The sequence below is a fragment of the Pristiophorus japonicus genome, chromosome 17, assembly GCF_044704955.1.
Source record: "Pristiophorus japonicus isolate sPriJap1 chromosome 17, sPriJap1.hap1, whole genome shotgun sequence".
In the NCBI taxonomy this organism is placed as follows: domain Eukaryota; kingdom Metazoa; phylum Chordata; class Chondrichthyes; family Pristiophoridae; genus Pristiophorus; species Pristiophorus japonicus.
Window position 1 is genome coordinate 32,720,879 of NC_091993.1, and position 23,894 is coordinate 32,744,772.

The window sequence follows — 23,894 nt, forward strand, 5'->3', positions numbered from 1 at the left end:
GCTGTCTGTATATCTGTGCAATTTATAAAGTGGAACAGGAATTGTGCAACCGGCGCTGCCGAGGCTTTTACCGAAAGCTATGTCTAACTGCAGACCCCCTCCCGCCCTCCGGTCAGTCCGGCCTCACCTGCCGCCACCACCGAGCAAATCCCCACCGAGTGCCGCCGCCACCACAACTCCCTGGCTTCCCAGGTCTCCATCACCGACCGATCGACCAGCCGGGCCCGGTTGCTAGGTGCCGCTGTCCAGGTTGCTATGGGCTAGTCTGGCGCCGCGCAGGTATTTAATATGGTCCGTGTCGTCACGGCGCTACGGCCGCAGCCACTGCGCATGCGCGCAGCGCCGGAAGTGACGCGGGACTGCGGCCTGACCCTGAAGAGGCCGAGCGGAGCCTGAACCTCAGGTACTGAGAGACTTGCTGATACAGCACCTTCCCAGGCCACCGCACATCTCAAATCCCTTTACAGCCAATGAAGTACTTTTTAAAGTGTCGTTCATGTAATGCACTACTGAGGGAGCGCTGCACTGTCGGAGGGGCAGTACTGAGGGAGCGCCGCACTGTCGGAGGGGCAGTACTGAGGGAGTGCTGCACTGTCGGAGGGGCAGTACTGAGGGAGTGCTGCACTGTCGGAGGGGTAGTACTGAGGGAGCGCTACACTGTCGGAGGGGCAGCACTGAGGGAGCGCTGCACTGTAGGAGGGGCAGTACTGAGGGAGTGCTGCACTGTCGGAGGTGCCGTCTTTCGGATGAGACGTTAAACCGAGGCCCCCGTCTGTTCTCTCAGGCGGACGTAAAAGATCCCATGGCACTATTTCGAAGAAGAACACTGGAGTTCTCCCCGCTGTCCTGGGGCCAATATTTCCCCCAATCAACCTCACTAAAACAGATTATCTGGTCATTATCACATTGCTGTTTGTGGGAGCTTGCTGTGTGTAAATTGGCAGCTGCGTTTCCTACATTACATCAGTGACTATTACTTCAAAAGTACTTCATTGGCTGTAAAGCTCATTGGGATGCCCCGTGAAACACATTATAGTAATGCAAGTCTTTCTTTCTTGAATTTTATGGAAGGTGTATCTGGTTAAAAAGTTTTTACTGGTGGGTTATAGCTACTAAAGTATCTAAGCTTCCTTTTATATGGATGCAAGGTTACAAGAGGAGCATCATGTTCCAAGTGCATAAATGGATAATTCCTCATGTTTAAAAAAGCATATAGGATCCTTGACTTTATAAATAGAAGAATGGAGTACAAAAGCAGGGAAGTTATAAATCACTGGGTTGTACTGAGCTGGAGTATTGTGTCCAATTCTGGGCTCCACACTTTAGGAAGGAGGTCAAGGCCTTGGAGAGGGCCAGAGGAGTTTTATTAGAATGGTACTGGGGTGAGGGACTTCAATTATCCAGAGAGACTGCAGAAGCTTGGATTGTTCTCTTTAAAGCAGAGATGGTTAAGGGGAGATTTGATAGAGTTGTTGAAAATTGAGGGGTTTTGATAGAATAAATAATGAGAAACTGTTTCCTGTGGCAGAAGGGTTGGTAACCAGAGGACACATTTAAGGTGATTGGCAAGATGATCTGGGTGGGGGGGAAACAGATGGCAAGAATTTTTTTGATGCAGCAAGTTATGATTATTTGGAATGCACTGTCCAAAAGGGTAGTGGAAGCAGATTCAATAGCAACTTTGAAGACAATTGTATAAATACTTGCAGGGGGAGTGGGACTAATTGGATGGCTCTTTCAAAGAGCCGGCACAGACATGATGGGCCAAATGGCTGCCTCCTGTGCTGTAAGATTCTATGATTTGCAAGTCCCAATTTTTAAAAAAAACTTTGTTAAAAACTAAGTATATTTTTTTAATGTGTTTGCATTGCAGCAAATCTAGCCTCCGGTAGTGCAGCTGTAAATGGCTGTTCAGGAAGTTAATCTATGCAAAAATGTCACGACATTTGTAAGGACTACTTATACATAGCACCAGAAGTAGGCATTCAGCCCCTCGAGCCAGTTCCACCGTTCAGTTGTATCATGGCTGAGCTGTACCTCAACTCCGTTAACCCGCCTTTGCTCCATAGCCATTGATACCCGTACCAACACGAGCAAAATGCTGCCGCTGCTGCAATTTGAAATAAAAACAGTAAATGCTGGAAACCCTTAGCAGGTCAGGCAGCATCTGTAGAGAGAGAAACCGAGTTAACGTTTCAGGTACTGACGACGGGTCATCGACCTGAAACTCTGTTTCTCTCTCTCCACAGATGCTGCCTGACACGCTGAGTATTCTCAGCATTTACTGTTTTTATTTCAGATACCCATACCTCATATGGCAACCTTGAAAATTTGACTCCCAGCATCTGCAGCTTTTTGGGTGGGTGAGGGGAGACCATTCCAGATTTTCACTCTGCTTTGTGTGGATAAAATGCTTCCTTATTTCACTCCTAAACAGCCTAGCTCTAATGTGCCCCTTGTTCTGGATTCCCTCACCAGAGGAAATAGTTTCCCTGTATCTACCCTATGGAATAATTTTAAACATCTTGATTAGATCATCCCTTAACTTTCTAAACTCAAATAGGGGGGCCCTCTTGACATTCCCTGTTATGGGTAAGGTGTTTATGTTGGAAGTGAGCAGGGGGAAAATGCCCTCTGCTCTTTAAGAGGTGGCATACAAGAGCAGTGCAGTAATGGTGTAAAGGATTCATTAACATTGTGAATGTGAGTCCATCAAAGCCGCTAAACTATCTTACTGTCATTGGTGGCCGTGCCTTCTGTTGCCTGGGCCCCAAGCTCTGGAACTCCCTGCCTAAACCTCTCCGCCTCTCTACCTCTCTTTCCTCCTTGAAGACGCTCCTTAAAACCTACCTCTTTCACCTGCCCTAATTTCTACTTCTGTGGCTCGGTGTCAAATTTTTATCTCTTAATACTCCTGTGAAGTGCTTTGGGATGTTTCACTACGTTAAAGGCGCTATATAAATGCAAGTTGTTGTTACTCTTTCAGATGTTGACTGGCCCGACAGGAAGCTACTTGTTTCATCCGATGCTCCTTTTCATTTGTAATTAGCAGTGTACCTGACTAAAGTCAGTATTCCTCCTCTGTCCTGGTCTTCAGACACACACTGTTGCTCTTACAAGGCGTGCAATGTACAATCAAGGGCACCTCTTTGCACGACGCTTCTTCAAAAGATGCCATAGTGCTGTAGTCAACGACACGTCCTCCTACAGGTGAACCTTAAACCCCCAAAGGGCTCAGAATGCTGAGTCGGCTCCAGGAGCTGAAGAAAGAAGAGGAAGCTCTACTGAAAATCAAAACCAATTTACAGGATCAATTAAACCGACTCAAGGTAAACCTACAGGCAAAGAACGTTGCGCATTATTGCTTATTTATTTCATTATCGTCGTGCCGTGCCTGGGGATGGGGTCCCTTTTCACCCAGTGCCAGTATGCAGTGTTTCCGGTCAGGTATAGCACAGGTTGGCTGTAAGTTGAAGCTCACGAACCTCCTTCCCTGGCCCCACTGCTTCAGTATTGCCATTGCTCGCTCCAGCCATCCTGTGACCTGCTACAGGAGCAGCTTGGGAGACAACCCAACTCCCAGCTCCAACCAGGTACACTCCAGCTTTATTTTTCGTTTTTTTTTGCTGTGATTTCAGTAAAAGAATCGTCTGAACTTTTTCATTTGATTAAATTTGCCAATTCCAACATTTTGCTGTCACTCCATATCAGTCATTATTAGCACATCCTGTGCCATTGCTTTGGAATGAGAAATTCATTCATTTTCAGCATGGGATGCTTATTAAAAACTACATCTCAAACAGGGTCGGACATTAATTATTTTTTTCCCCTTTATTTTAAAAGTTATTTCTTTTCTTCTCTGTGTCTGTACAATTCATTCACTTGCAGTGATGTCCAAGAGCCTTTCCCATGCATGACCATTGAAGTATAATCACTGTTCCTGTGCTAGACAAACACTGCAGCCAGGTTAAACCCAACAAGTTTTTGGCTGAGGGTGGACTGTTGTCCAGGACACTGGGAGTGCCGTGGGATCTTTTACATCAACCTAACCGGCAGAGGGAGTCTCATCATAAAGACGGCACCCCTGACAGTGCAGCACCCCATTGGTGCTATAAGTGAGCCAAGCTGGCACTTAAGTGCCCAACTGTTAGACCACTCAAACATCTCGACTGGTAGTAGACGTTCCCTGTGGCTGTGACTAAAGTCTTACTCAGCACTTCCCCATCTGACAGTGCAACCAAAATGAGAAAATTGTTGAATCATCCTGTTGGATCACAGCCGGGAATTTTGTTATGATCATAATCTCCTAACCCTGATACAGAGAAACTATTTCTGGTGGGAAAATCCAGGAAAATGATTTTAATCTTACAATTAAATCTAGGCCATTTAATGGTAAAATCAGTAAACACTTTTTCCGTACCAAGGGTAGTGGGAATCTGGAACTATTTCCTCTCGCTCCTCCTCACCCCCTCCCCAAGACTGTGGATGCTGAGGGTCATTTGAAAGATGAGATTGATGGATTTAAGGGCATTGAGTAGAGTGAGGCTTTGGTTTTGTGGTTAGCTTTCCGTCGAAGTCGGTAGGTGGAGGGCTCGAACCCTCGAGCAGAGATTGGACTCCGGCTCTAAATTCTGGGTTGACATCAAGCGGGGTACTCTCGTCTGGTGGCTTTGGGTGCCCCGCCCCTCCCTTCATCGATGGATTGTGGGACCCCCCCAAAGACCTTGTACCGAATAGTGTCAGCCGTGGCTCAGTGGGCAGCACTCTCGCCTCTGAGTCAGAAGGTTGTGGGTTGAAGTCCCACTCCAGAGACTTGAGCACAAAAATCTAGGCTGACGCTCCCAGTGCAGTGCTGAGGGACTGCTGCATTGTCGGAGGTGCTGTCTTTCGGGTGAGACGTTAAACTGAGGCCCCCATCTGCCTTTTCTGGATGTAAACAATCCCATGGCACTATTTCGAAAAAGAGCAGGGGAGTTATCCCCAGTGTCCTGGGGCCAATATTTATCCCTCAGTCAACATAACAGAAACAGATTATCTGGTCATTATCACATGGCTGTTTGTGGGAGCTTGCTGTGCACAAATTGTCTGCCACGTTTCCCACATTACAACAGTGACTACACTTCATAAAGTACTTCATTGGCTGTAAAGCGCTTTGGGATGTTCAGTGGTCGTGAAAGATGCTGTAGAAATGCAAGATTTTTTTATTCTTCCCGCCCAATCGACTGCATTAATCTGGGTGTCGAAAGTGCCAGTGTGAAAAGCTGGTAGCGACAATGAATAGTCGGGATTGGACCCCAAAAAGGCGAGTAACTGGAACTGATGTACAAAGCAGCCGTGATCGAATTGAATTCCAGAACTGGCTTGAGGGGCTGAATGGCCTCCTCCTGTTCTCATGATCCCTCCCATGGCTCAGCTATTCCTATGCATGTGCCTTGGGATGTATAGTGAGTTCAAGGTTCTACATGAATGCAAGTTATTGTTAATATTGGATTGCAGCAATATATTGGAATGTGACCTTGTGAGTGTGGTGCTGTGCCTGCAGGTGGAAGAGTTGGCCTTGCGCTCGATGATCATGACCAGGGAAGATGGTGATGACGATGACAATGACAGCTGTGGTCAGCCATCTGAATCTGTAGAGGTGAGAAGTGTGATCTGAGCTGTAAATGTTGAATTTTTAAGAAATGCACAGGAAAAGGAGTTATAGAAAACTGCAATGAATGCCGGTTGGATAGTTCTTGTGTGTACTACTTTAATTCTGCCTCCCTATCTGATATTTGCCTGTGCTATCCTTGGGTCATACCAACCCAGCATTTGTTTGCTCTGTCCTCCATTTCTTCTCTGAGAAACAATTGCTGGGATATGGGGAAAGATCGGGGGAGTGGGACCAATTGGATCGCTCTTCGAAAGAGCCGGCACCGACTTGGTGGGCCGAATGGCCTCCTTCCGTGCCGTACTGTTCTATGATTCCCCTGTTATTTACTTACTTTTGTGCACACCTTTCATTTTCCCACTTTGCATTCTGTCCCAATCTGTTGCTTACTTTGTTCTCAGTTTTCCCCGTTCTTTGATTAGCTTGCTTCCTGTACTCTCTCCCTGCCATTTGAATGCTCAGATGCTAAGTGTGGGTTCAAGCCTTATTCCAGATACTTGGGCATGTAATCCAGGCTGACACTCCCAGTGTAGTACTGAGGGAGTGCTGCACTGTCAGGCGCTATCTTCTGAATGAGATTTTAAATCGAGGCCCCATCTGCTCTCAAATGGACGTAAAAGATCCCGTGGCACTATTTCGAAGAAGAGCAGGGGAGTTTTCCCCGGTGTCTTGGCCAATATTGATCCCTCAACCAACATTTTAAAAACAGGTTATCTGGTCATTACCTCGTTGCTGTTTGTGGGAGCTTGCTGTGCGGAACATGGCTGCTGCGTTTCCCACATTACAACAGTGACTACACTCCAAAAGTGTAAAGCACTTTGAGATGTCCTGAGGTCATGGAAAGTGCTATAAAAATTCAAATACTTCCATCCTTGCTCTGATCTAAATCATTTGCGTGTTCTTGCCACAGTCCCAAGTCCCAGCTCCGCAAATGTAGGGAACCAGCAAATCCATTCTTCCTGAATGGGCTTTGAAGTCCAGAATTAGTACAGATAATGGAAGCAGCAAAAAAATCATTTAATTGGAGGCAAAATTACAACATTTTACAGCAGAATGATAATTGAAGAGAAGTGCTCTCTTAGCACATGAGATTTAAAGATATTTTGAGATGCTTTAATTGTTTTAGCCTGCCATTGCTGTTGCATGACTATTGTTTCAGTTGCTAACCATTTCCTTTCTACAGCCCGCGATGCAGGTAGACAATGAAATTGCCATCAATCAAACCCAGCTTCAGTTGAGCACATCACAGTCTGTTCGTCGAGTAAGACAGGGAGATGATGGTGAGGAGGAAGAGGAGGAGGAGGAGGATGGAGAAGAATACAACTCCTAAATCGGTTGTTTCCTGGCAAGAATGCGATGAAATAGCACAAACAGTATGCATTCTTTTCCTTTTTCAGATGACATGCTGAACTGTACTTGTAAAGAATGAAGCCTCTGAATGCAAAGATGTGTCAGAGTGCGTGGTTTTCTGGTAAAGAGTGTACGGTGAGCTGGACACTGGGCAGATTGGGCACCACGGGGAGGGGGAGGGGGAGGGGGTGGAAATCAGCCGTTCTGTCTCCGAGAGCTACAGTCTATTAACTGCTGGAATATCGAGCAGAATTTGAAATTCGAACTGATCTTTGCTGTGCCTCCTTCCTTGAGAGAAACGGAGAAAGAAAGACTGAAGGAGGAAATAAAACTGTGGGGGGGGAGCTTAACCTTTATCCTGCTGAATAAAGATGTGTATGTTATTGACACATCAAAAAGCTGTGAAACGTCCTTGAGTTAAGAAAATAAAAACCGAAATGCAAGATCGTGGCCAAGGAATAATAGAGGGTGTGGAATTCTACAATTCAGAACTTTTTTGTGGAGCATTGGAGCCGGGACATCAGAACTATAAACATATGTAAAAGTCAGTCGGACCTGTGTATTCAAATACTGCAGTACCCTGTATCTGTTCTCAGCCACTGTGGGAATCGTTACAGTTTCTGTGCCTCACTGAGGCTCTCTAATGGTGGGTAACCAGTACTGCAGCATTACCTCCTTGCACAAAAACTCCCAGGGAACTGAATATTGTTGATTTTCACCAACATGTCTCCAAAATAATGTTCCACTCCTAAAATGTGGTAAAGTAAGGTTTGTTTGATACTGAGGTCGAGGCCCAGCTGACATGTGTTGGTCTGCCTGGATGCTTTGACACTTTGCATGGATACGTTTTGTTGAGTATTGAAAGAGATTTTTGTACCGTCGTTCTGCTAGATATCGGCCAGTTCATGTATTTTTGTTTAAAAAGCTGACTAGCGAGCAGTTCCTGCAGCCTCCCTAGCATGGGATTATAATCATCATCATTGTCGGAGGTCACTCAAGTGTCCTCCGCAGCACTGTATTTGGGACAGTTGCCCTTTCATTGGCTTGTGTACTGCAGCTTCGTCACAGTTGCAGGCATGGGATATCTCTACAGGTTCATTTTGTGAACCCGAATTCCTTGTGTGGAGCCTCACCCAGAGAGACCGTATCAGTTATTGAGGCTCGTCCCCCACCCTCCAAACCCCCCCAGTCACTGCTCCAGGCCAGCACAGCAGGGAGTGCGGGTTTGTAAAATGACCCCTGTAATTCCAGTCATTCCCTATGTTTTCACAATGTAATTGTTTTCCTTATGGGTTCCCAGCACCGCGACCTATTGCACAGCTTTAGAGAGGCAGGCAAGCAAGCTGCTGCTCTGGGATGTGTTATTTATATTGTACCCATGCTTTAAAAAAAATGCCACCATTTTAATTGGCTGAGATACACTCTAGTCCTTTGTGTGCCTTTCTGTTGGATGTGGCACTGTGCCAGGGCGGGTGGGTTTTCAGTGGCCTGTGAAAGCCATGAATAAGGAGTGCCATTCAATCTCCGGAACATCACGACTGTGTGAGCTAACCCAAACTGAACCGAGTGTTGACTCTAACACAAGCTGTGAATCTGTCTCACCGGTCCATTTCTAAAATTAAATATTAATTGATTCATAGTTGCATAAAGAAAGAACTAGGTCCTGAAATACTGGCAAGAAACGTGATAATTCTTCTGTACCTTAAATCATCGGCTGGGTTTAAATTCCTCTGATAGCACACTGGCTGATGTATTCGCATAATATTCCCTTGCGTGCAGCCCATAGCGGGTTTATTTTGAATGCGTGGATCTCCTCTGGCGATGGGAGGCCAGGCTAAGCATTGTCTTTAGGTGGAGCGGATTTAGAAGGCAGCACGTAATTGGACCGGGACTACAGATGTAATTCGATCCCCACTAAAGTTATGAATTCTGTCTTTATTTTTATATTTCCGTTATAAATTCCTATGTAAACCTGTCATGCTGTCATTACATCCTTCTGCCAGTGGTGATGCTGCAGGATCTCCATTGGCAGGTGAGTGTAATGTCACTGTGGTAAATTTTATAAAGGCAGTTCCAATTATAAATGTGGACACAAGAATTTACAATGGGGAAAAAAGTTGACAGAAAGTGTGTGCAGATGTGAGATTTTTAATATATTCTAGATGGATTCTTGACCACAGTAATATAACACAAGACGTTTATACAAATACAGCAGGCAGTGAACTACCAGTAAATCCATGAATGTGTTTTTTGGGTCGCGACCTCAAGGTACTGCCTCAAACAGCTTCAAAGGAATTGTTTAGCTTTTGTTTGATATTAAAACTGTGAATGTAGAAGTTGATTGTTTTAAAGGAAAAAAAAAGCGCCGTAAAACTGTGTAAAACTTGGAAGAATTGAAAAGTATGTACCCTGTAACGCCTTAGCCTGGCCAGTGAGCGCACTTTCTTTTTCACATTGAAAATAAGACGTCTATTGTGTTTTGTTTTCCACTTGGGACTGTTTTAAATGAAACCCATCAGCCTGAAATGGGCGGCAGGTAGTGAACACCAACATGCAGCATCACAGACTGATGGGGCAAGGGCTGGTGGTGAGCTCCAGTATTCACAGAGCTAGAGGGGGAATGCAGCAAGTGGAAATATGGCGATGCCAGGACACTGGAGCCAGCTGGACATTGAATGCATCTTGTGATCTTTTACCTCCCAAAAACAGGGCGGGAAAACAGACAACAGAGTCAACGGGGGCCTGTTCCCTTCATCCTTCCTGGTGGGCACACCTGAGATTGACAGAGGCCGATGAGGAGTTTGCCTAATCTCCGCTCGGTGCTGGGGAGAAATAAATTATTTGGGAGGCGAGTGACTGAGTGTTCTTTAGTATTTATCCACTGGCTGGTTAAATTGTTCAGGGCACAGACTGGCTGCATTATTTTTGACTGAAAACCTACCTTTCTAACTTCATATTTTAAGTATTGTTGTAAAATAATAAATGCATAGGGCTTTGTGAAAAATGTTACCGAATGCTGCAGCTAATCATTTGCACTGCTACAAGGATAGCCAATAATAAAACATTGTGAATTCGGGAGATGTTTTTTTATTATGACGATAACGGAAACACACTCCTTGACTCAGTGGAAGCGGATTCGTCGAATGGAGCCTACGGTGGCAGCAGTCGCTCCCCACTCCGTGCAATTGTTGAAATCCCTCTTCTCCAGAATGTAATGTAGGCCCCGGTAATTTGGATCCTGATAGACTACCCAGCTATGATGAAAGGAGGAAAAAATATAAGCAAATATATGCTGGCTCTAAGTTCATGCTTATGGACATAAAAGATCCCACGGCCATTATTTCGAAGAAGAGCAGGGGCGTTCGCCCCGGTGTCCTGGGGCTAATATTTATCCCTCCATGACCGTGAGGGTAGCCAATGTAACCCCACTTTTTAAAAAAGGAGGGAGAGAGAAAACAGGGAATTATAGACCGGTCAGCCTGACCTCAGTAGTGGGTAAAATGATGGAATCAATTATTAAGGATGTCATAGCAGTGCATCTGGAAAATGGTGACATGATAGGTCCAAGTCAGCATGGATTTGTGAAAGGGAAATCATGCTTGACAAATCTTCTGGAATTTTTTGAGGATGTTTCCAGTAAAGTGGACAAAGGAGAACCAGTTGATGTGGTATATTTGGACTTTCAGAAGGCTTTCGACAAGGTCCCACACAAGAGATTAATGTGCAAAGTTAAAGCACATGGGATTGGGGATAGTGTGCTGACGTGGATTGAGAACTGGTTGTCAGACAGGAAGCAAAGAGTAGGAGTAAACGGGTACTTTTCAGAATGGCAGGCAGTGACTAGTGGAGTGCCGCAAGGTTCTGTGCTGGGGCCCCAGCTGTTTACATTGTACATTAATGATTTAGACGAGGGGATTAAATGCAGTATCTCCAAATTTGCGGATGATACTAAGTTGGGTGGCAGTGTGAGCTGCGAGGAGGATGCTATTAGGCTGCAGAGTGACTTGGATAGGTTAGGTGAGTGGGCAAATGCATGGCAGATGAAGTATAATGTGGATAAATGTGAGGTTATCCACTTTGATGGTAAAAACAGAGAGACAGACTATTATCTGAATGGTGACAGATTAGGAAAAGGGAAGGTGCAACGAGACCTGGGTGTCATGGTACATCAGTCATTGAAGGTTAGCATGCAGGTACAGCAGGCGGTTAAGAAAGCAAATGGCATGTTGGCCTTCATAGCGAGGGGATTTGAATACAGGGGCAGGGAGGTGTTGCTACAGTTGTACAGGGCCTTGGTGAGGCCACACCTGGAGTATTGTGTACAGTTTTGGTCTCCTAACTTGAGGAAGGACATTCTTGCTATTGAGGGAGTGCAGCGAAGGTTCACCAGACTGATTCCCGGGATGGCGGGACTGACCTATCAAGAAAGATTGGATCAACTGGGCTTGTATTCACTGGAGTTCAGAAGAATGAGAGGGGACCTCATAGAAACGTTTAAAATTCTGACGGGGTTAGACAGGTTAGATGCAGAAAGAATGTTCCCAATGTTGGGAAAGTCCAGAACCAGGGGTCACAGTCTGAGGATAAGGGGTAAGCCATTTAGGACCGAGATGAGGAGAAACTTCTTCACCCAGAGAGTGGTGAACCTGTGGAATTCTCTACCACAGAAAGTAGTTGAGGCCAATTCACTAAATATATTCAAAAGGGAGTTAGATGAAGTCCTTACTACTCGGGGGATCAAGGGTTATGGCGAGAAAGCAGGAATGGGGTACTGAAGTTTCATGTTCAGCCATGAACTCATTGAATGGCGGTGCAGGCTAGAAGGGCTGAATGGCCTGCTCCTGCACCTATTTTCTATGTTTTTATGTTTCTATGTAACAAAAAAACACATTATCTGGCAATTATCACATTGCTGTTTGTGGGAGCTTGCTGTGCGCAAATTGGCTGCCGCGTTTCCCACATTACAACAGTGACTGCACTCCAAAAGTACTTCATTGGCTGTAAAGCGCTTTGAGACATCTGGTGGTTGTGTAAGACGGTATATAAATCCAAGTCTTCAATTCTTTTATTTAAAGCAATACATTCAATGGGAAGCTCTCCCATCTCCCGAAACGGTTAGTGTTATTGTGGGGGTGGGGGAATGAGTAAATATTCAATCTGTCAAAATGTTTTTAGTGCCTTGTAGGTAGATGGACTCCACATAGGCCAAGGACCCCCATGGTTTGACCCCCATTCTGTGCTGGGTTAGCTGCGTTGAGATGTGTTAAAAGTGGCCATTGATCCCCGACTCAGCGAGGTGTGAGGGGGGGGGCGAAAGACAGCCAGGGTTTCTGCTCTAATCATTATCCCCAGTGACCCCTCCAGTGATGGCATCTGTGAAGATACTGGGTGAGGATGGGATCAGGTTCGGCTGTGAAGCAACTCGGCTCACACTGATCACACTCAGCTCACACATTACTCAGTGCTCTCACTGTGCTCACACTTTACTCTGCTCAAACTCAGCTCACACTTTACTCAGTGCTCACACTCAGCTCACATTTTACTCAGTGCTCACATTGTGCTAACACTCGGCTCTCACTGTGCTCACACTTGACTCACACTCGGCTCACACTTTACTCGGTGCTCACACTCCGCTCACACTTTACTCAGCGCTCACACTTTACTCAGTGCTTACACTCAGCTCACTCTTTACTCAGTGCTCACACTCGACTCTCGCTCTGCTCACTCAGCTCTCACTCAGCTCACACTTTACTCAGTGCTGACACTCAACTCACACTGCTCACACTTTACTCAGTGCGCACACTTTACTCAGTGCTCACACTTCACTCACACTCGGCTCACACTTTACTTAGTGCTCATACTGCTCACATTCGGCTGCACACTGTACTTACACTCCTCCAAGAACCCTGGCAGAGGCAAAGCGATTGAGGCTGAAACGTGAAATGAGGTTCGGAATATCCTCTTGGAGTTCCACCTTCCTTCCAGAAAAGCCGGGTTTTTCATATAAACAGATTTTAGATGGAGAACATTCCTGATTGGATTCAAGGCACAAAGACATTGATTTGATATAGTTGTGTGTCAGTGTTTGCAGTTTTTTTAAAAATCTTTACACGTGACATTCCAGTTTTTCAAAATAGATACACATTTTTTTTACATCAATTAAAAATATTTTCCCTCTGCTTTTTGTTGCTCCCCAATTTAACCATAAACACACATCCTGCTTCATGGATCTACCAGTACAGCCTTTGGGCTAATCATTGGCAGATTAAGCAATTTAATTATTGGGAGTTAACATTTTCTGTTTGTTCCATTTGAAATAAACAAAGGTGCAGTAATTCCGATTGGAGGATTCCTGCGGGCTGATGCTACCAACCTGAAAAAAATCTATGAACGTACCTGCTGGTCCGGGGGGCTCGGAGACTTGCGGACCTGGGCCTCTCCGCGAAGGCCTGCGTAGAGGCCCACGTATCCCAGGGATGTAGGTGTTTCGCAAACGTCCCTCGGATCACGTGGGCTGGCCCAACCAATCAAAGTAGGGGATCCCCATTCATGCTTATGGTGAATTGCGATATATGGAATCACCATAAGTATGAATGTGAAACCCCAAAAGATACACAAACACTTAAAACTTAGATTTTTTTAAACATCACATTTAAAATTAATCAAAATTGAATTTAATTAATTATTTAAAACAAAAATTTAATTTGGTGAAAAATAAATATACATATTTTAAAGGGTCTAAAAATAAACTTACCTTATTTCACAGGTTGTTAAATGTTTAAATGATTGAAAAAAAATTATTTTTCTGTCCTTTAAAAGTCTTACCTAAGGCCTGCTTTTATCAGTCGGAAGAATTTCATGGGCATTCGCTGGGCAGAAGTTGGGCAAATAGCCCAACTCTCCGTCCGCAGAGGCCCTTTTCTTTCCAGTTGTGTGCGATCTGTCAAGCGGGTTCTTGACAGATCGCTAGTTCTGGGTTTAGACGTATGCGCAGTGCGTGCGTAAACCTTGAACTTGCGGGGTCCCTATGGGTGCGTGCGCACCTTGTACATGCCCATGGGAGCCACAAATTCAGCCCCAAAATATTTTCCTTCTCTTCCTGGCTCCCTATCTATGAGGCAGCAATCAATCTCCAATTGGCGCCTCTATCCCCTGGCACCATTACCCATTGGCACCTCTACCCAATGACACAGCACAGCTTAAGGACGCATGGTGAGATTCTCTAACCATGAACCTGCAGCTCTTGGCTCTGCGATGTACCATCTGATAAAGGAGGCGATTTAATTTTTTTTAATTACATGTCCCCCTTCGCTTAGAGGATTTTACTGGAGGTGGGTGGGGTGGCTTGACCCATCCACCTCCACGGAGGTGTGTGGGGGACCTGACCCATCCGCCTCCATGGCACGAACCTGGTATTGCAGTACTTCCAGGAGCGGTGCAGTGGCTCTAGGCCTTTTGGCTAAGAGCATTGGCGCAGAGTGATCCTTGGCGTGTGCAGGGTGACCTCTGGCGTTTGTGATTTGACAAAGAATTGGAACGATTGGCTACGAATTTCCAAAAAAAAAAAAAAAAATTACTGAGTGATGACCACCTGAGGTCATTTACTGCATCATGCAGCATTATAATCAGAGCAAATGTTTTTAACCCACCTCTCTCACTGCTCTTACAGAGGAGATGTGATCTGATGTTCCGAGCCACTTATCATAGTTGCTGTATTCTCGTTTGTCGTACACGTCCCAGAGATACTGGCGGCCACTGTAGTTTTCACCCTCATATCCAACCCAACTGTTAATGACAAGGGAAAATAAAGAATGTTTACTTACACTGCAACAGGTGTTAGAATCAGCTGGGTCTGATAAACAAAGCAATATAAGAATAATAAGTAGAAATGAGTGCTGATATTGGTTGATTGGCTCCATAGCAACCATCCAGTCCAAACTGTCACAAGGCTGCAAAGCGCGGACTAAAAAGCAAATTTCTCCCACAAATTTCTCCCTCACTTTGGGGGAGAGGTCACTGTCAGCCGTGGCTCAGTGGGTGGTAGTCTCGCCTCTGAGACTGAAGGTCACTCCAGAGATTTGAGCACATAATCTAGTCTAGTACTTCAATGCAGTAATGAGGGAGCGCTGTGCCTTCATTTAGGTGAAATTTTACACCAAGGCCTCGTCTGCTCTCAGATGGATGTAAATGATCCCATGGCACAACTTCAAAGAAGAGCAGGGGAGTTGGCCCAGTGACCTGGCCAATATTTAGCCCTCAACCCACAACATTAAAACAGACCAACTGGTTATTCAATCCATTGCTGTTTGTGGGAGCTTGCTGTGCACAAATTGTTGTGTTGGCTATATTACAACAGTAACATAGAAACATAGAAAATAGGTGCAGGAGTAGGCCATTCGGCCCTTCGAGCCTGCACCACCATTCAATATGATCATGGCTGATCATTCACCTCAGTACCCCTTTCCCGCTTTCTTTCCATACCCCTTGATCCCTTTAGCCATAACGGCCATATCTAACTTCCTCTTGAACATATCCAATGAACTGGCATCAATGACTCTCTGCGGCAGGGAATTCCACAGGTTAACAACTCTCGGAGTGAAGAAGTTTCTCCTCATCTCAGTCCTAAATGGCCTACCCCTTATCCTAAGACTGTGTCCCCTGGTTCTGGACTTCCCCAACATCAGGAACATTCTTCCCGCATCTAACATGTCCCGTCCCGTCAGAATCTTATACGCTTCTATGAGATACCCTCTCATCCTTCTAAACTCCAGTGTATAAAGACTTGATCCAGTCTCTCCTCATAGGTCAGTCCAGCCATCCCTGGAATCAGTCTGGTGAACATTCGCTGCACTCCCTCAATAGCAAGAACGTCCTTCCTCAGATTAGGAGACCAAAACTGAATACAATATTCCAGGCGAGGCCTCACTAAGGCCCTGTACAACTGCAGTAAGACGTCCCTGCTCCTATACTCGAATCCCCTAGCCATGAACGGCAACATGCCGTTTGCCTTCTTCACCACCTGCTGTACCTGCATGCCAATTTTCAATGACTGATGAACCATGACACCCAGGTCTCGTTGCACCTTCCCTTTTCCTAATCTGCCACCATTCAGATAATATTTTGCCTTCGTGTTTTTGCCACCAAAGTGGATAACCTCACATTTATCCACATTATACTGCATCTGCCATGCATTTGCCCACTCGCCTAACCTGTCCAAATCACCCTGCAGCCTCTTAGTATCCTCCTCACAGCTCACACCGCCACCCAGTTTAGTGTCATCTGCAAACTTGGAGATATTACACTCAATTCCTTCATCCAAATTGTTAATGTATATTGTAAAGAGCTGGGGTCCCAGCACTGAGCCCTGTGGCACTCCACTCGTCACTGCCTCCCATTCCGAAAAGGACCCGGTTATCCCGACTCTCTGCTTCCTGTCTGCCAACCATTTCTCTATCCACGCCAGTACATTACCCCCAATACCATGTGCTTTGATTTTGCACACCAATCTCTTATGTGGGACCTTGTCAAAGGCCTTTTGAAAGTCCAAATACACCACATCCACTGGTTCGCCCTTATCCACTCTACTAGTTACATCCTCAACAAATTCCAGAAGATTTGTCAAGCATGATTTCCCTTTCACAAATCCATGCTGACTTGGACCAATCCTGTCACTGCTTCCCAAATGCGCTGCTATTTCATCCTTAATAATTGATTCCAATGTTTTCCCCACTACTGATGTCAGGCTAACCGGTCTATAATTTCCCGTTTTCTCTCTCCCTCCTTTTTAAAAAACTGGTGTTACATTAGCTACTCTCCAGTCCATAGGAACTGATCCTGAGTCGATAGACTGTTGGAAAATGATCACCAGTGCATCCACTATTTCTAGGGTCACCTCCTTAAGTACTCTGGGATGCAGATAATCAGGCCCCGGGGATTTGTCGGCTTTCAATCCCATCAATTTCCCCAACACAATTTCCTGTCTAATAAGGATATCCTTCAGTTCCTCCTTCTCACTAGACCCTCGGTCCCCTAGTACATCCGGAAGGTCATTTGTGTCTTCCTTCGTGAAGACAGAACCAAAGTATTTGTTCAATTGTCTGCCATTTCTTTGTTCCTCATTATTAATTCACCTGAGTCCGACTGCAAGGGACCTACCTTTGTCTTCACTAATCTTTTTCTCTTCACATATCTATAGAAGCTTTTGCAGTCAGTTTTTATGTTCCCGGCAAGCTTCCTCTCATATTCTATTTTCCCCCTCCTAATTAAACCCTTTGTCCTCCTCTGCTGAATTCTAAATTTTTCCCAGTCCTCAGGTTTGCTGCTTTTTCTGGCCAATTTATATGCCTCTTCCTTGGATCTAACACTATCCAGAATTTCCCTTGTTAGCCACGATTGAGCCACCTTCCCTGTTTTATTTTTACTCCAGACAGAGATGTACAACTGTTGAAGTTCATCCATGTGACCTATATATGTTTGCCATTGCCTATCCACAGTCAACCTTTTAAGTATCATTTGCCAGTCTATTCTAGCCAATTCACGCCTCATGCCGTTGAAGTTAGTTTCCCTTAAGTTTGGGACTCTAGTTTCTGAATTAACTGTGTCACTCTCCATCTTAATAAAGAATTCTACCATATTATGGTCACTCTTCCCCAAGGGGCCTCGCACAAGATTGTTTATTAGTCCCTTCTCATTACACATCACCCAGTCTAGGATGGCCAGCTCTCTAGTTGGTTCCTCGACATATTGGTCAAGAAAACCATCCCTAATGCACTCCAGGAAATCCTCCTCTACTGCATTGCTACCAGTTTGGTTAGCCCAATCAATATGTAAATTAAAGTCACCCATGATAACTGCTGTACCTTTATTGCACACATCCCTTATTTCTTGTTTGACTACACTTCAAATGTATTTCATTGATTGTAAAGTGCTTTGGGATGTCCAAGGTGCTATATAAATGCAAGTTTTTTTCTTTATCTGTTTTGATAATACTCGTCCCACAGTAATATTCTGTAGAGCCCTGGAAGGTTACAGAATGAACTGGTGATATAGTAATTGAAATTATGATTTTTATTTCCTCTGGATTTCTCCACATGAGTGTTTTTGTCACCGTTTTTTCCTCCCCTCCCTCCCATCCTCTCCGCTCCCTCCTGTCCTCTCCCCTCTACAGAGGAGGGTGACTCTTGCTGGGGTCCAGTGCCACAGCTGTCAGCAATCCTCCATCAAATTATCATTTTTAATGTGTAGTCACAGACATTGAGTGTTGTCAGGCTATTCCACTGTAGAGGGCATCACAGCCGAAGTCCAATCTTGCCCACAGAAGCAAGGCCGGCATTTATTGCCCACCTCTAGTGATGCTCCCTTTAAGCTGCATGGTTGTGTGAGCGCACCGCTCTCTGAACCTCCAATGCAGTTGGCTTGCCAGCTTTTCTATAGGAACGACCACGCATTCATAGTAATTTAAATGGGCCGTGCAGCCCCTCAACGGGAACATTGATTCCTACTTGTCCTTGAGAAGCTGGTGATGGGCCGCCTTCTTAAACCACTGTAGTTCGTGTGGTGAAGGTGTTTTCACGATGTCCTTAGTTCCAGGAGTTTTACCCACCAACGATGAAGGAACGGCGCTATATGTCCATTTCAGGATGGTGTGTGACCTTGCAGGTGATGGTGTTCCCATGTGCCTGCTGCCCTGTCCTTCTAGGTGGTGGAGGTCACTGATTTGGGCGGTGCTGCCGAAGAAGCCTGGGCGAGTTGCGGCAGTGTATACGGTAGATGGTACACACTGCAGCCACGGTGCACCAGTGGTGCAGTACTGAGCAGGGGTTGCTGGATAGCAAACTGGAGTGTGAGCCTTGGCTTATTTTCCTGCTCCCTAACCAGGGCGGGGGTAGTGGTACTGATGCCAATTGTAACAATCCAATCGCTGCCACAGCAGAGATTAACCAACTCAACATAGACCAGGGATTGACCCTGGAACATTCAGATCCGTGTGGCTCAGGACCACCCCTCCTGGGGCATCAGTCCACTAAGCTATTGGAGCTTTCAATGTTATAAAACTGAAGGAGTGTGTTGTGTGTAGTTTTGAGACTCAATAGGGGTGAATTTAGTCTTAGTCGGTAGGACAAGATGAGCAATAGTGAATCGGCCGCCCGTTTCACACTCTGCCCAGTTTTCTTTGCCATGGAAAAGTATATGGCTGAGTGTAAAGTGAGCTACCAATTCGCTATCGCTCAGCTTGCTCCTGACTCATTACATCTCTAATCTCTCTATCCTTTACCAGGGCCATTAGGCTGAGTAGTAGCATTCACAGCTCGGAGTCAGACCACGCAAGGTTTGAACCCCACTCCTGATAGTCCCAGTGAGTGCAGACTGGAGCTTTGGTTCTGAATTCTGGGCTGACATCTAGCGGGAGACTCGTGTCCAGTGGATGAGGGTGGTCTCCCTGCCCCCCATCATATGGGTTGTGGGAGCACATCAAACTCTCCCCTGCTGTATAGGTCTAACCCCCACTATCAGCTGGAAGAAAGATGGTTACGGCCACAGAAGGAGAGTTCACATCGCAGCCTGTCAGACTGTTAATCAGCCCACGAATCCTCCGCTGCTTCACACTGTTCGCTAAGGAAAGAGTGTAAAGATACGACACCAACAAAAGTTTAACTTTGAGCTACTTACGCCCCACTCTCCACTTGCACAGAATTGCATCTCTCGGGGAAGTTACATTCTGACAGCTTTGGGCAGTCACTGGTTACTGCTAACCGCCTGCCAGAAAAGTTCCTCAGCTCATATAGGGTCACCTGAGATAGATCACAAAAATTGGGACGTCAGTGATCACACATAATCTTCAGCAAGATGTCAATGCTGTTAAGAATTGCCTAGTCTTTACTTACGCAGCCTCCAGACCCGTAAAACGCACGTTGGAGCACCGACCCCAGCTTTCTGTACATGAAAAACAATGGAGGTCGTTAAAATATTTATAGGTGTCAATATATTAAAACAATATGTGGGCACGCACAGACTGCACATGTCACATTAGTTACAGATTCAGAACAAAAATGGCCAGTTATATAGAATGAGATAGAATAGAGCACAGAAACTGGCCATTCGGCCCAACCAGTCAATGCCAGCGTTTATGCTCCACTCGAGCCTCCTTCGATCCTTCCTCATCTCACACTATCAGCATAACCCTCTATTCTTTTCTCGGTTCAAGTCCAAAAGTGCAGGGACTTGAGCACAAAATCTAGGCTGACATTCCCATGCCAGTGCTGAGGGAGCACTACACTGTCGGAGGGGCAGTACTGAGGGAGTGCCGCACTGTTGGAGGGGCAGTACTGAGGGAGCGCCGCACTATCGGAGGGGCAGTACTGAGGGAGCGCTGCACTGTCGGAAGGGCAGTACTGAGGGAGCGCCGCACTGTCGGAGGGGCAGTACTGAGGGAGCGCCGCACTGTCGGAGGGGCAGTACTGAGGGAGCGCTGCAGTGTCAGAGGTGCCATCTTTCAGATGAGACATTAAACCGTGGCCTCGTCTGCTCTCTCAGATGGATGTAAAAGATCCCAAGGCAATATTTCGAAGAAGAGCAGTGGAGTTCTCCTCGGTGTCCTGACCAATATTTATCCCTCAATCAATATAACAAAAACAGATTATCTGGTCATCTGGTCATTATCATATTGCTGTATGTGGGAGCTTGCTATGTACAAATTGGCTGCTGTGTTTCCTACATCACAACAGTGACTACACTCCAAAACAACTTCATTGGCTGTAAAGCGCTTTGAGATATCTGGTGGTCGTGAAAGGCACTATATAAATGCAAGTCTTTCTTTCTTTCCCTCATATAATGTTGGGCACATTTTGACACAGAGTTAAAAGAGACAAGCACTTTACAATTTGCAAGATTCCCTGACCACACAACAATTAAACTTTGAGTGATCTGAGCTTGTGTTTACCTAACAGTTAGATATTGTTGCCTTAAAGAGATATACCTGCACCAGGCAGAATAATACAGTGTGCATTACATGTTAGAATACAATATATCATCTAATTTACATGAGCAATGTCATGGGAGATCCACTAGTAATAGATTAACACTGGGACAGCAGAGTGCATAGATGTTACACTGCAGACATCACATCTTATTACAGGTGCAAGTAAAACTAAAACTGACAAGCCCAACTAAGCAACAATTAGACTCTGGTTGTGTTTCTTTGGAGAAATTTGACATTCTGGCTGTAAAGACAGTGCAGCTTAAACATGCCTCCAACTTAGCAGTAGAATAATACATTGTGAATTAAATGGGACAATGCTCTTTCATTATAATACAATGTATCATCAACCTACCATGAGCAATGCCATGAGAAGTTCGCGAGTTGATATATAGGCAAGTGGGAATGAAAACCATCAATTATGAAGCTCAAAAAAATCCAAATGAAAATTGGACAGTCAGCAATAACTATCAACAAAACAAATGTGAACCAATCAAATTGCTTAATATTCTCCATTAAGCTGAGGACTTAATATTGAAAACTATCCTGTGGTTTAAGATATGCTCCGAAAACTCTGATTGGGAGGTGGCTACCACTGCCACTATTCAAAGCGCTTTCAGAATGCCAGGGCCGCTGGAAGTATCAAGCAGCGACATCCAATCCTCTCAAATCTCACATGTCAAAGGTCTGCGCACATTCTGGGGCCCCGAGAGCCTCAAAATAAACAAGGACGGCAGTAGTGTCACTTTAAATCTGGTATATGGGAGCGGTACGCACTCCGGGGCCCGCTAACCTCACATCAACTCTTGTGTACAAGGAGCAGGATTCGTCAACTGGCGCGGAATGTCGAGGTCCAACTCTGGAAGCTCCTGTCACACTGTGATAGGTAGTGGACTTGTTGAAGGTTCCCATCGAATAAGCATCTCCAGCTAAATCTGGTTGTCCCACCATCAACAAGGACATGGCTACCTCCATCTTCCATATGGCAATGTGAGCCAAAGACCATTTCTAGCGAGATATAATCCTACCTGCTTTTTTGTGCTGTTCAGGGACCTTAGTGAAGATACTGATTGTGGCGCGGTGGCTCGGGTAAGGAACAGATTAAATACACACAGCCCCATCAATGGGCGGATACTGTGGACGGGGTGGAGATTGTTCCTGCAACTATCCCGAGTCTATTGAAAGGTTGAAAGGTAATTACACTCATTCCCCTCTATGAGTTTGGCGAAAGACAATAATCCATTGTAATTTCACAATCTGGACTTCAGGTTTGCTGCAAGAAGGGTTTTTTTTTGGATAAAGTGTAAAAGCACTTTTCGGAAGAATGAAACATCCTAATAATTACGTTTCCAAATTGTTGCGTTATCTAACCCCCCATTTAGGCTCGGGTCATGTGCGGGAACATGGCTTTGTGAGTGATTGCCGCTGTGGGCAGCACTTTGCAGTCTGTCCCCAGTGCTCCAGCCCATTGTCCGGTACCGCCTCGCCAGGTATTCGCTTGCATTCACAACTATTGCCATTCATCGTCACACAGGGCTCGGCCTTTCTCATTGTAAGGTACCGTCATCAAAAAAAACACATGAGTCGCTGGTTCAAATGCAGCAAAATAAAGTTTGCTTACCTCGGGAAACTCGCTCCACACAAAGGGATGTGTGTGGCGAAGCTAAATTTAGCAACGCATCATTGAGTTCCAAAGGGAGTTTTCTCTCTGGAGGCAGTGAATGGTGTGCTGGATTGTTCCTTCACAGTGTTGTTGGATTTGGAGCTGTGTGAGGCTGCGGGATATGTTGGAGTTGGTCGATTTATTCTCTGAGCACAGGATGTGGACCGCTCCTCGCCTCTAGATCAATGAAGAAGGGTTAACAAGTAAGATCATTCGGGAGATGAATTACCCGCTTTTATAATCTTCATTTGCCAATCCTGATTCATTTTGGTTGTGCATTCGATATAATCTAACCGCTTTGTTGGGAATTCAGCATGTTCTTGGGCAGGAAGCTGACAAGGGTTGTTTTAAAACTGCAACACAGAATATTTTATCATCTGTTCTGTTAGCTGGGCAGATAATGCAGCAGATATGCGACCTGATCAATGTTTCAAATCTGCGGGAACTTGCAAAAACTTAAATCAGTGAGATTTATGAAACAGGGAGCATTTTATGTTGCGAATTGCTATATTTAATATCAGGGTGGATCAATATTCCGACATTTATTTTTTCCATGTTTTCTGACCAATTGGAAACCCTTGTTTGAACATTAACTTGTTTTTTTGTGGAGCAAAGTCAAAAAGTGGGTGTAAAATGCTAATGAAACCATATTACAATCCTGAAACCAGCCAGCTCTGTCCCTGAGGTGACACTTTGAACTGTCTGGTGCAAATGTTCACCAACACGCACCTGGAGAAATCCGCACAAGAGAGAAGCACAGAGCCAGAATCAGTTCCCAGCGGGTTGGATGGTGCATTGGGGAACTCTGGGTGGATGAGATAGAGTGAGGCCAAATCCTAGACATTCATTGCATTGATACCTCGTGTCGTTACCTGGGTGGGGAGGGTGTCTTTTCATAAAACAGGAGACAACTTGACTATTTCTTTATATCTAGAGGCAGAATTTTACATTTTTGATAGTCTGCTGCATTTGTTGAAAGTTGTGATGTTAATAACCAGCGCTCGTTGCTATTTTACATTGCATTTCCAGCCCAACGGCTCCGTGCCGGTGTTTATGCTCCACACCAGCCCCCTCCCACCCATTTCCATCTCACCCCATCACCATCTCCTTCTATTCCTTTCTCCCTCATGTGTTTATCCAGCTTTCCCGTAAATGCATCCATGCTAATCACCTCAACCCCTCCCTGTGGGAGCAAGTTCCACCACTCTCTGAGTAAAGAGGTTTCTTCTGAATTCCCCATTGGATTCCTCAGTGAC

The 23,894-nt window shown here is 45.4% G+C and overlaps 4 protein-coding genes across 7 annotated transcripts in view; 2 read left to right on the top strand and 2 right to left on the bottom strand.

Annotated features, from left to right (window-relative positions):
• The window catches only part of LOC139227659 (retinol dehydrogenase 12), a 30,103-nt gene extending 29,776 nt beyond the window's left edge, over positions 1-327 (bottom strand). The window contains exon 1 of the mRNA XM_070858579.1: positions 128-327. Within this exon, the coding sequence (XP_070714680.1) occupies positions 128-200 (73 nt within the window). The 5' untranslated portion in view covers positions 201-327. The remainder of the gene's footprint in view (positions 1-127) is intronic.
• On the top strand, positions 323-7,189 carry snapc5 (small nuclear RNA activating complex, polypeptide 5). The gene is made up of 4 exons (XM_070858580.1): positions 323-403; positions 2,987-3,329; positions 5,543-5,638; positions 6,834-7,189. Exons 2-4 carry the CDS (start codon positions 3,240-3,242, stop codon positions 6,978-6,980), a joined length of 333 nt encoding a protein of 110 aa, XP_070714681.1. The 5' UTR covers positions 323-403; positions 2,987-3,239; the 3' UTR covers positions 6,981-7,189.
• A 2,932-nt stretch (positions 7,190-10,121) lies between these two features.
• crybgx (crystallin beta gamma X) lies at positions 10,122-22,917 on the bottom strand. Its single transcript, XM_070859123.1, has 7 exons — positions 22,868-22,917; positions 22,597-22,638; positions 19,885-19,933; positions 19,670-19,791; positions 14,650-14,785; positions 12,892-13,031; positions 10,122-10,254 (listed from the first exon to the last, which is right to left on the bottom strand). The coding sequence occupies exons 1-7, from the start codon at positions 22,915-22,917 to the stop codon at positions 10,122-10,124; spliced, it is 672 nt and encodes a 223-aa protein (XP_070715224.1).
• The window catches only part of LOC139227662 (lactase-like protein), a 40,831-nt gene continuing 39,661 nt past the window's right edge, over positions 22,725-23,894 (top strand). For all 4 annotated transcript variants that reach the window (XM_070858587.1, XM_070858584.1, XM_070858585.1 and 1 more), the window contains exon 1: positions 22,725-22,841. The gene's annotated coding sequence lies outside the window, so the exon portion shown is untranslated. The remainder of the gene's footprint in view (positions 22,842-23,894) is intronic.